Here is a 12,052-nt window from a genome sequence, read left to right on the forward strand (position 1 = left end):
TTTTGTGACGTTATTCAATACTCACCACATACAATTTCATCTGACTCTCTTCTTAAAATATTAATTATACAGTCATTGTCTCTGTATTATCCAGCCAACTTTGCTCTCTTTAGTTTCTTAATCTTGAGCCACATTTCCCAACATATTTTGCACCATCTTCCTCTATATATTTATAATGAATCACTGAGTAGTACCATACATATGGAGTTAATTTAGAGGGCCTTGTCAAATTCTTGTCAGATTTCTCTCCCTACCTGCAATTGGTACATAAGGAATTGGTAAATAAACTACAATTATCTTGCCCATTTGGTCCATTTGCTTTTGTTCCTCATACACACTGTAATAGAACATTTACCAAATGTCTCACAAGATCATTTGTTTTCTTGTCTTTCTTTGTATGATGAAAACCAATTCTGCCAGCTCTTACTTCTCCAAGGAGAACATGTGAGACATCCTTATATTTAGCTGTTATTTCCTCTTGTCTTCTAGTTTTATTTCTAGCAACTATGCCAAGAATGATACAACTTTGTTCTAGTATATTGACTGGGTCATTGGACAAGAATTTCACAATGCCTGGAGATGACTTTAAAATTGTAAATTCTTAGCTCAATGCTTTATTTTCTAACATTCTATTACTGCACAAGAGGAATGTGGCCACAAAACAATTTTGTCTTTTTTAAATTGCTTTATGACTAATCATGGTCAATGAGTTTACTTTTATAACCAATTTTCTAGGTATAATTTTAGAGTTTTAAAAGTTTATATTTATCTAATTGTTAGGAACTCTGAGCATTTTCACGTGATTTTTGATAGTTTGTGAGTTTTCTTTTTAAATTCAAAAACTCCCTGTTTATATTTTTAAACCACTTAGCAACTGGAGAATTGCTCTCATTCTCATAAACTTGTGTCACTTCCAATAATTTTGTTTGCCAGATTTTTGTTGGAGGTTTTTAATGCTAAGATTTTTTTTTTTCCCAATCTCTTTTCTTTCAACTCTGAATGCATCGATTTTTAATGTACAAAAGCCATAGCCCAATAAAAAGGTTCTGGAGATGGGAAGTTGAATCCAAATATCCCCTCTTGCTTTTTATCTATATGACATAATCTCTATGAGTCTTAGTTTCCTCGTGTGTTAAAAGTGGGGAATAGAATCGATGACCTTTCCAGAGGTTCCTCCTAATCTCTTGATCCTGGGATCAGCTACTATACAGCCTACTGGAGATGAGCCTCTTCTCAATTGGATCCAGGGTTGTAGAGCCTTGAATAACTGGATCTCTATGGGCACAGACCTCAAGGATGTAGGGTTACCTCCATGATACCATGAGACCACACCGTAGTAAATGTGAATTATTAAAAGTCTTTCATATGTAGCTAAGACACCATGCTACTCTTTCTTTTTATTTTCTGAGTTACAGAAAGAGCTGTATTGAGCACATCTCAACTCACCCACTTGGATCCTCTTATGATAAGGGCGTAGTCAGTGATCATGAAGTGTTGTGTTCAGTCGCTCACGTGCGGATCAGACAGGTAACCCCATAAGTGCCATACCTCATGCCCCCTGAGCTAACCAGTGAGGTACGTCTCCTGCTTTATCAGATAGAGAGAAAAACCGAGCGTGTCCAGCAGCCCTGCCCCACCAAAACTCCCCCACCCAAACACATATTGGAGGCAGAAAAAGCCAGCAGAAAAAGACCACAAGAGACCATGGCTAAGTAAGAGTAACATTTACTGAGCGATACAGGACTGAGTACTATGAAGGGCTTACACGGATGGAAATGGGCTTTACCCCCTTCGGGATCACTGCATCAGGCATTAGGCATCCCCTCCACGGGCACCAGCCCCAGGGCGCCCAGGGACTACAGCACTTAATTAACACTGACTTACACACAATGGCAATAACTGTTGAGTATTTGTTCGTAACAAACAAACCATAACATATTTATACCATATCACGTCGAGTGATTATATAAATCCATATATATATTGCTGTATAAAACCTTTTTTCTTTTTGTAAAAAATATTAAAAAAAAAAAAAGAGAGAAGTGTAAAAATGTGCAGTTAAAGCACTGCCGGGACAGCCAGGCTGTAAACATTAGAGTGAGTATGTGCTTTGGAAGGGCGCCCGCGCCTCAGTGCCCACAGCAAACTCCAGCAGGGAGCGAGGTCTATTTAGGAGGGGTCTTCCCAGGGACATGGGAAGAGTATCGGCAAGATCCAGGGGGATGACAATGGAACAGGGACATGCAGATGGAGGCCACTGAGAGGGCTTGTTGGTCCTGTATCACATCCCTCTCCTGCTTTGATGTATCACTTGGGGAGTAAGGGGCTAAGGGGTAGTTATTGAAATTTTATTCTGAACTCCACTTGGATTTCTTTTTTATATTCAACTAACACTTTTCCAATGCCAGTAGCTGTTCCAAAGATGGGTACATTGATGGGAAATGATGGGAGAAAAAAAAAAAAACTGTAGTTATGGAGGCCGGGAGGTCCCCTCCTTCATTCACCCCTTTCTCCCTCATCACTATAACTCTAGGCACTGGATCATCCCCCTCCCCTGTTTCTACTTTGGTCTCAATTCATCACTGATCTCAAGTTTCCCTCAACCCTCCCTTCCCCATGTGTTGCTGGTCTGTATTCCACAAAGAAGCCCGCTGTATTCTGGCGGTGCTGAGCCTTGTTGCAAAGTTTTTTTCACACATAAACAAAGGCCCCATGTGGGACCCTATGTCCTCCTCCCTCCTCATCCTCCTTCTTCTCCCAATCCACTTTCACTTTTTCTCAAGTTGTTCGAGTAGTGGGTTGGCTTCAGACTCCGGGGTCTTGACACTGTCTGTCCTCACAATACAAGTGGGACGATGCCGGTTCAACATCAAGATCAGTTGCTGCCTTTCCTGTTTTAGCTCCTCAATTTGCGCCTTCAGTTCTGCATTCATGAGTTCCAAACGTTCAGATTCCTAGAGAACCCCAAACACAAAAAGAAGCAACTTTAATTGTGCATGAAGGGATTGTCATCTGAATAAAACCAAGGGAGAGGGGGATAAAGGAGACTTGTTGAAGCAAAATTCCTTTCACATATATTTATCTGCTTTTGTTTATAGATCCATAATTAGAGCAAGGCAACTAGGGCTTCATCCCAGGGGGCTTAAATGTAAAAGTCTCTAATAGCATTTGTCTTTCTTCCTTTCTTTTCTTTCCTTCCTCCCTCTCTCCCTCCTTCTCTCTTTCTTCCTTCTTTCTCTCTTCCTTTTTTTCTTCTTTCTTTTCTTTTCTTTTTTTTTCTTCCTTCCTTCCTTCTTTAGGCAACTGGGATTAAATGACTTGTCATGGATCACATAGCTAGTAAGCATCTGAGGCCAGATTTGAATTCAAGTCCTTCTGACTCTGGGGCTGATGCTACCCCTAAATCCATTATACCATTTAGGTATCTCTACACTCAGCAATAACAATTAATTAAAATAAGAAACTACCAGTTGTTTCCCCCTTCTAATAGCCTCACCCCAAGAGAAGATCCTCTTTGGTGTGACCTAATTTTGTTTCTTTCCCAACTGACAAATAGCAAACTGGGATTTCTTATCCGTAAAATGATAGGCTTAGGCAAGGATGGGCTTGACTTCCAAGGTCTCTTCTACCTCTAAGATATGATTCTATGATTACACCTTGAGGTCACTGCTCCATACCAAATAACTAAATAACTATAAATAACTAAATTACTAAATAACTAAAATTTGTCTTTATAGACTGGTTTTGGGATACATCTTATCTTCAGTCATCAGGATTGTTAATTACAGCTGCTTTGCTGTCGGTCTCCTTCTGGCTGAAGAATTCAAAAACAGAATCTGAATTAGACAATAAACTACCATTCTCTAGACATATAGTGCCCCAGTATATCACCAGGTAGTCATGGGATCAACAGTGATGAAATCTATATTATAATTATAATTATAAATCGCAACAACTAGACTGAGAAATACAAATGGAATGGGTTCACATTAACTAAAGTCAATTCAAAGAGCATTTATTAAGCACTTACTATATGCTATACTAAGTACTGGAGATATAAAGAGAAACAAAACCAGTCCCTGCTCTCAAGGATCTCATGGTCTAATGGAGGAGACAACATGCAAACAATTATGTACAAAGAAGTTATACACAGGAAAAATGGCGGTGATCTCAGAGGGAAGGTGTTAACTTAAAAAGCAACTGAGAAAGGATTCAAGCAGAAGGGATTTTAGCTGAGGCTTGAAAAAAGCCAGGGAAGTCAGGAGGCAGAGGTGAAGGGGAAGGGAATTCCAGACAAAGGAGACAGTTAATAGAAGTGCAGAGTTGAGATGGAGTATGAGCAACAGCAAGGTGGCCAGAATCACTGGATTATAGAATGCACAAGAGGGAGTAAGATATAAGAAGATTGGAAAGTAGAAAGGGATCATGTTCAGAAGGACTTTAAAAAGTCAAATTGGCTCCTGAGAGTGATAAGGAGCCACTGATCAGATCTGCACTTTAGGAAGATCATTTTCAAAACTTCCAGTGAATTTAGAATTGGGGCAGCTAGGTGGTACAGAATATAGAGCACTTGATTTGGAGTAAAAAAAGACCTGATTTCAAGTCTGACCTCAGAAACTTACTAGTTATGTGACTCTAGGCAAGTCCCCCTATTTACCTCAGTTTCTCATCTGTAAAATCTGGGGACACACTGGAGAAGGCAATGCAAACCACTCCTGAATCTTGCTAAGAAAACCTCATGAATAAAAGTCTATGAGGTCACATAGAATCAGATATGACTGAACAACAAAAAGAAATTTGGAATCTCAATTATACAGTTCTTCATGAACCCAAGATATCCATCCACTAGGAACACTCATGGTACCTTTTGCCCCACAGTCAATATTACCTGGCTAAGTAGTGCAGTGCTGAGCTTGGAGTCAGGAAGATTCACCTGGGATCAAATCTGGCCTCAGACACTTCTAGTTGTATGATTCTAATTGCCTCAGTTTTCTTATTTGTAAAATGAGCTAAAGAAGGTAGTGGTAAGTCTCTCTGGTATCTTTGCCAAAAAAAACCCAAAATGGGTTATATAGAGTCAGACATAGCTGGAAAATGACTTATAGACACAAGAAAGAGTTTCTTTTCAGTGAAATCAGCTCTTGAGTACAATTCCCTATGTAAGGCTGGTAAAGAAATGGCCATAACATCTATGTGGCACAAGTGTATTTTCATATCTAGGCAGAGGAATGTAGGTATTGATTAAGCATCTATTGAGTACCAGGGGCTGTGGTAGTCTTTGGGATGCAAAAATAAAAATGAACCAGTCTCTGACCATAAAAACCTGCATTGTATTATGGGATAGCATGTATGCCCCAAAATATATGTAGCTAAAAGGATACACACTCTCTCTAGAAACACATACATACACACATATATATTTATATATTTACATATATATAGTGAATGTGTGTGTGTGTGTGTGTACAGATACACACACACACATATATGTATTTGTATAATAAGGGAAAAAGATATAGTTATATAGCTCTGTTTATATATTTACACACATACACATAAATAAAAGGTAAGTCTCAGGAAGAGGAAGCCATAGAATAGTGGATTGTGGACTAGCCCCAGAATCAGGAAATCCTAGGTTAATTTATTCTTTGACACATATCAATTATGAAACTCTGAGCAAATCAATTAATTTCTTAACACCCAAGATCCCTCTCTATGACTGTAAATTGCAGACTACGATCAATCTGCATTGGTAGAAAGAATTCCTCCCAGTCCAAAAATAAATAATCAGGGGTGGGGGAGAAAAAAAGTACTAGAAGTATGTGTGTATGTGGCAGGTGGTGAGGGAAGTGGGGGTGGATTATGAAAAAAGAATAGATTTCAGAAGCACAAGCTCCTTCTGATGGGAAGGGTAAAACCCCCAAAGAAGTCCCTCTCCTCCTGACTTCCTGTGAACCAGTTTCCTATCAAACTAGCTAAAATTGGTGTTCAAAGGTTAAAAAAAAAGACTGGCCATCAATGTCGTAGCACATTGCTAAAATGAGAGTTAAGGTACCTATATATAGATCCTACTAGACAATATGACCAACCATGGGTCAATCAGTTCACCTCTTTGGGCTTCAGTTTCCTCAGCTATCAAAAGAAGGGATTGGACTAGAATTTTGAGCAAAGACCAGATGACCAGTTTTTTGAGGTATGTTTTAAAGTAGATTGTTGAAGAGGTCAGAATGATGGTCTCTGATATCCCTCCCAATCTGGAGAGCCTACAACTCTATCATCAGCAATGATGATCTAAATTTTGTGATCTATTCCTGTTTTTTGTGTTCTGTAATTGTAATTTTTAACAGCATTTTTTTTTGCGGGGGGGGGGAGAAGGATGAGCAAAGCACTAGTTAAAATAGTAGTCATAAACAACAGTCTTCTTAGAGCACCATTGCTTATTATTGCTGCCCTTTACCCTTCAAAATAACTTCTAATATCTCTTCATTTTTTACAGGATAGAATCCAAAATTCTTAGAATGGCATTCAAAGTTCTTCACAGTCTGACTGTAAACGACTTTTCAAATGATAACTTCTTTACTATTACTACTGATTGAAAATAATGACAATAACAATAGCATTTATTTAATGCTTTAATGTAGCACAGTACTTTACAAATATTGTCTTATTTGATCCTCATAATAACCCTGGGAATTAGATGCTATTACATTCCTCCTTTTATAGATAAGGAAACAGACAAATAGAAGAAGCTGTGTCACATAGCTAATACAGGCAAACAGAAGAAGCTGTGTCACATAGCTAGTAAGTGTCAAAGTCAATATTTGAACTAAGGTCTCCTGATTTCATGTCCAGCACTCTACTCACTGTGCTTTTTAAATACTTCTAGCTGTCTTCTTTAGCCACATTGATCCCAACCCAGATACTAACCTTAGAATATATCAACTTCTGTTTCTTTATTAATATATTTTCAAGAGGATGGCAAAATAGAAAGAGTACAGACAAAAATGTTTAGCACAGGGTCTGACACATAATAGGTGCTTAATTAATGCCAATTGGCTAATTGATGGACTGGATTTGGAATCAAGCAACAAGTATCTTATCTCAATCACTTGACTAGCTTGAACAAATCACTTTATTTCTCTGGATTCCAGTTTCCTTAAAAATGATGAGGGGGGTTGGACTAGAAAAATTTGAAGAGTCCCTTTAAAACTCTGATCCTGTGTCCTTTACATTTCCACTCTCCCTTCCTTCTACTGAAATCATATAAATTCTTCAAATTTCTCTTTTATGAAATCTCCCCAGTGATCCCAACCTATAGCTTTCTTTCCTTCCTCTGCACTCATAGCCTATTACTCATCTGACACTTACAGAATGACTTATATTAAACTTTTCCATTTAGATGTACATACACTGCCTGTAAATTCAATTAGAATACAAGCTCCATAATAGCAGAAACTGGATCTAATATTTTATCCACCTGTGTTGCTTAGCACCCTTCACCTGCTCAATAAATATTTGTTAATTAATCATTTGATTAGTTGTATTTAAATGTGTGTGTGTGTGTGTGTGTTTAAGATTGGTTATTCCCATTTCACTTAGGCTAGAAGTTCAGAGGCTATTCTTAAGTCCAATCTCACTATTTTTAAATTTTTTCCCCCAATCTCACTATTGATTAATTAACTATTGATCAACTTGCTTTGTTCCCAACCTGGATTGGTTGGTTTGTCCCACGCTGGGCAGTCTGGTGGTCTCCCACTCCCACTCCCAAACCTCTTGCTCCTGCAAGCTCATCATACTGATGCCAAACTTAGTGAAGACATATGAATGACACAGTACACTGCAGCTCAGAACTTGAAGAAATCCACCAGGCTCAACCTCCCTGGCAGCTGAGATTACCAGTATACCATAGGACAGTGGTTCTCAAAGTATGGTCTAGAGAATCCTGGGGATCTCTGAAACCCTTTTAGAGGGTCTACAAATTCAAAAGTAGTTTTTATTTCCAATATGGTAAATGTCTATAAATATAATCCAGATAAACAAAAACGCTTTGAAGAGATCCTCAATAATTTTTAATAGGATAAAGATACTGAAAACAAAAGATTGAGAACCACTGCCATAGGACATCCCCCCATTTCATGGGACAGAGGCACAGAGGGAGTGACATTATCATAATTATTGGTCATCACCTACCAAGTTGGAATTCACAACCAAGAGGCCAAATATAATTAAATGATTGGCTTAGAGGAAGGAAGCTCAAGGTTTTGTGGTATCATCCCTTTAATCCAGAGAAGAGGAAATAGAAAAAGTGATTAGCTGATTCATAAGCCAAGATACAAGTAACTAGTGAACATAAATGACATTTCCTAGAGATTTTTCTTTTTCTCATATAAGAAAAAAAGGACAGAACCATAGGACAGGAAAAAGTATTATGTAGATGATGTTTTTCAGAGTTCTTTTGGCACCAAGCAGGAGGGAACATAATATATAATAAATGAGTCACCCAGGAGAAATCATAATGGCACTGTGGGGAGGGTAGAGAAGTTCATGGGGACAGCAAGATTTAGATGTTTGAGAAGAAATGTTCTCACTTTTGACAGACATTAATAAAACAATCTCCTTGGGTCCAATTGGATACATTTAAACTAGGACATCAGGGGTTTCACTTTAAATGACAGCCACATGACAAATGGGTAAGTTATTGTTCAAATGAAGAAGTGCTCTGAAAAGAAGTTATTTTGTCAGGATCTCCAAAGAAATGCAATGAAGACTAAGAAAGACCAGAGAGGTGGTGGATATGATCTCTGCTACTGGATGATACTGAGACTAGTGAGTTAGGAATTATGAGCTACAATGGGCTAAAGCCACTTGGGTACCCTCCCTAAGTCTGGCACTAATATGTCCTGGAAAAGGGTAGGGGGGAAGGCACCAGGCTGCCTACAAAGTGGCAATCTGGTACAGATCAGAAATGAAAGCCAAAGCTTCTGCATTAATCAGCAGTGAGCTTGGATCTGAGAGTGGCTTTTGTGATTTCTGCTTGGATAAGATAGAAAAAGGACACGGAAGAAGAGGAGAAAGAAAGGATGGGAGGGAGAAAGAGAAAGGGGAAAGGGAGGGAGAAGAGGTGAAAAGAGAGAGAGGAGAAAAGAGGAAGAGGAAGAGGAAGAAGAAAAAGAAAAAGAAGAGGAAAAGAAGAAAGATAAGACTTTCAATAAGTACTAGACCACTTACTAACTCAAAGGGTTAATAAATACCCAGGAGCAATGACAGGAATACCAAAAAAAAAAAAAAAAAAAGTAAACAAAGTAGATTCCTATTGTCCGGGAATGACTACAAATGATGTAATGGAATTTCATTGAATCATGAACTACTTTGACTATAATAACTTTTAGTTAAGATGGTGAAAGGTCATGGAGAAATCCAGCTCTCTCCTATACAAGCCTAATATCAAATAAAGAATCCCAGCTAGAAGAACTGAAAAGAAACAGAAAATCCCCCATCTAGTGTAAAATTGTACAAAAAGAAAGCTCGAAGCCAGGGAGTATCTGTCAAGTTTGTATGCATAAAAGGGAGAAAAGAGAAGCTATGAGTATGAAGAATTCAGAGAAGTATGGGAAGAAATACAAACTGGTAAGAGTGAAACACACAGAGCCACAAAAGTAACATAATGATTACAACAATGTAAGCAGGCAGCTAGGTGGCGCCATAGTGCACAGAGTGCTGGACCTGGAATCACAAAATTCTCATCTTCCTGAATTCAAATCTGACCCAGACACTCACTGTGTGACTCTGGGCAAGTCACTTAACACTATTTACCTCAGTTTGTTTATCTGCAAAATGAGATGGAGAAGGAAATGGCAAATCGCTTCAGTTTATTTGCCAAAAACACCCCAAATGGGGTCACGAAGAGTAGAAAACAACTGAAAAACAACACAACAATAATGTAATGAAAAGTAGCTGGAAACTATGAGTATGAAATATTGCCTATAGTATCAGACTCAGCTGATATATTAGCTAGTTTTGCTGAACTGTTTTTTTCTTTTATTCTTCTATTTCTTATCTTTATTTTCATGCTTATCTTTATTTTATTTTTTAATCTCATATTCCTTTTATTTTATTCTTATATTTTAATTATACTATATATTATATTAATTACATATTATATATATTTACTCATATTTACTTTAGCCTTATATTTCTTTTATTTATTGAGGTGGTTCTCAGTGAAGCAAAGGAGAAAAAATATATTCAGAAATAAAAAAGATATCAAAAATTAAAATAAAAAAAAAGACGAAACCATAGATCATTCAGTTTGTCCAGGGGATTGATCAGAGGATGGGATAAATCTGATATAATCAAAGAGCATTCACCAGTCAGTGCTTATTGTTAAAGACAATAAACCAATAGGATTGTGGTAAAGTCATTTGATTTGTGATAATAGAAATTAAAGTCCAAAGAGTTACTCTTAACTGGATCAATAAAGGGCACATACATTCAAAACCAAGAGAAAGGAGAATGGTAAGAATAGCAATACAATTGTAGAAACATTAGAAACAGGGATTCTTCACCTTTTTCCTGTTGAGGACCTTTTGATAAAGCCTACAGATCCTTCTCACAATAATGTTTTGGAACACATAAAATGAAACATATCAAATCACAAAGTAAAGCATCTGAAATACAGTTATCAAAATATTGTTTAAAAAAATAAATCCATTGATTCCAGATTAAGAACTCCTGCTTTAAAGGATATAAATATTTAATATTATCATTTTTCTTCTCAGGCTGGGAAGAAAACAACATGGAGCAAGTGATGGAATTGAGTCAAATCACTTCTTTTTGTTATGGTAATACCAAACGACCACTTTGATTAAATTTTTCTTAGATATGTAGATACAGTTTTTTTTTTTTAATTTTATTTTATTTAATAAAATAATAAAATTTTTGAAGTCTTAAGAATTGTTGAGTATTCATTTAAAACAGTTTTAAATGAATACTCAACAATTCTTAAGACTTCAAAAATGAAGGGTTCCCACAAAAGAAGAACTATCTGGGGCTCCTATACAACCAGATCATTCTGTTGTCTGAGTGATAGAAAGACTAGGTGTCACCCTGGGCACAGAGAAAAACAGTAGTGTGAAAAGAAAGGTGTGATTTCCCTTTTCTCCATAAGACAGACAGAGACTGCAAATGTCCAACATATGTTGATGGGCAGAGTTGCTATGTAGGTAACTATTTTTTTTTTTGTTGAAAGGGAAAGTTCTAATAGGGGAGAGGAAAATTTATCTGGAAATGTTTATATATATTCTTAAAAGACATGTATAATGATGAATATGAAATATGTTTAGAAGAATTGCACATTTATCAGATTGCCTGCTGTCTTGGAAGGAGAGAGGCAAGGGAGAGGGGGAAATTGTGGAACACAGGTTTTTGCAAAAGTGAATGTTGTATTTAACATATATAGGACTGCTTGCCATCTAGGGGAAGGGGTGGAGGGAGGGAGGGGAAAAATCAGAACAGAAGCGAGTGCAAGGGATAATATTGTAAAAAATTACCCTGGCATGGGTTCTGTCAATAAAAAGTTATTATAAAATTAAAAAAAAAAAAAGTGAATGTTGAACATTGAGCCAGCTAGATGGCACACCAGCCTGAGGAGGACCTGAGTTCAAATGTGATCTCAGATACTTAGTACTTCCTAGCTGTGTGACCCTGGACAAGTCACTTAACCCTTAGCAAAAAAGAGAGAGAGAGAGAGAGAGAGAGAGAGAGAGAGAGAGAGAGAGAGAGAGAGAGAGAGAGAGAGAGAAAAGAAAAAAAAAGAAAGAAAGAAAAAGGAAAAAAGGTGAATGTTGAAAACTACCTTTTCATGTATTTGGAAAAATAAAATACCTATTTAAAAAAAATACTTGCATAGAACTTTTGTTTTTAATAAGGGTGCAAAAGAAAAGGTTTGATCTATTAGCCTTAATGATCTGAACATGACTTCAGCTTTTGTGAAAAATTTTTTTTGAAGTTTAGTCATCCCAAGCAGGGAAAAACTGTAGGTCAGCTGAAACGG

General features: G+C 37.2%; 1 protein-coding gene across 3 annotated transcripts in view; it reads right to left on the reverse strand.

The window, feature by feature from the left end:
• Window positions 1-1,709: 1,709 nt before the first annotated feature.
• The window catches only part of JDP2 (Jun dimerization protein 2), a 72,401-nt gene continuing 62,058 nt past the window's right edge, over window positions 1,710-12,052 (reverse strand). For all 3 annotated transcript variants that reach the window (XM_051977577.1, XM_051977575.1, XM_051977576.1), the window contains one exon: window positions 1,710-2,954. In XM_051977577.1, coding sequence (XP_051833537.1) covers window positions 2,769-2,954 — 186 coding nt within the window. In that variant the 3' untranslated portion in view covers window positions 1,710-2,768. The remainder of the gene's footprint in view (window positions 2,955-12,052) is intronic.

This window comes from Antechinus flavipes, chromosome 2, assembly GCF_016432865.1.
Source record: "Antechinus flavipes isolate AdamAnt ecotype Samford, QLD, Australia chromosome 2, AdamAnt_v2, whole genome shotgun sequence".
Lineage (NCBI taxonomy): Eukaryota > Metazoa > Chordata > Mammalia > Dasyuromorphia > Dasyuridae > Antechinus > Antechinus flavipes.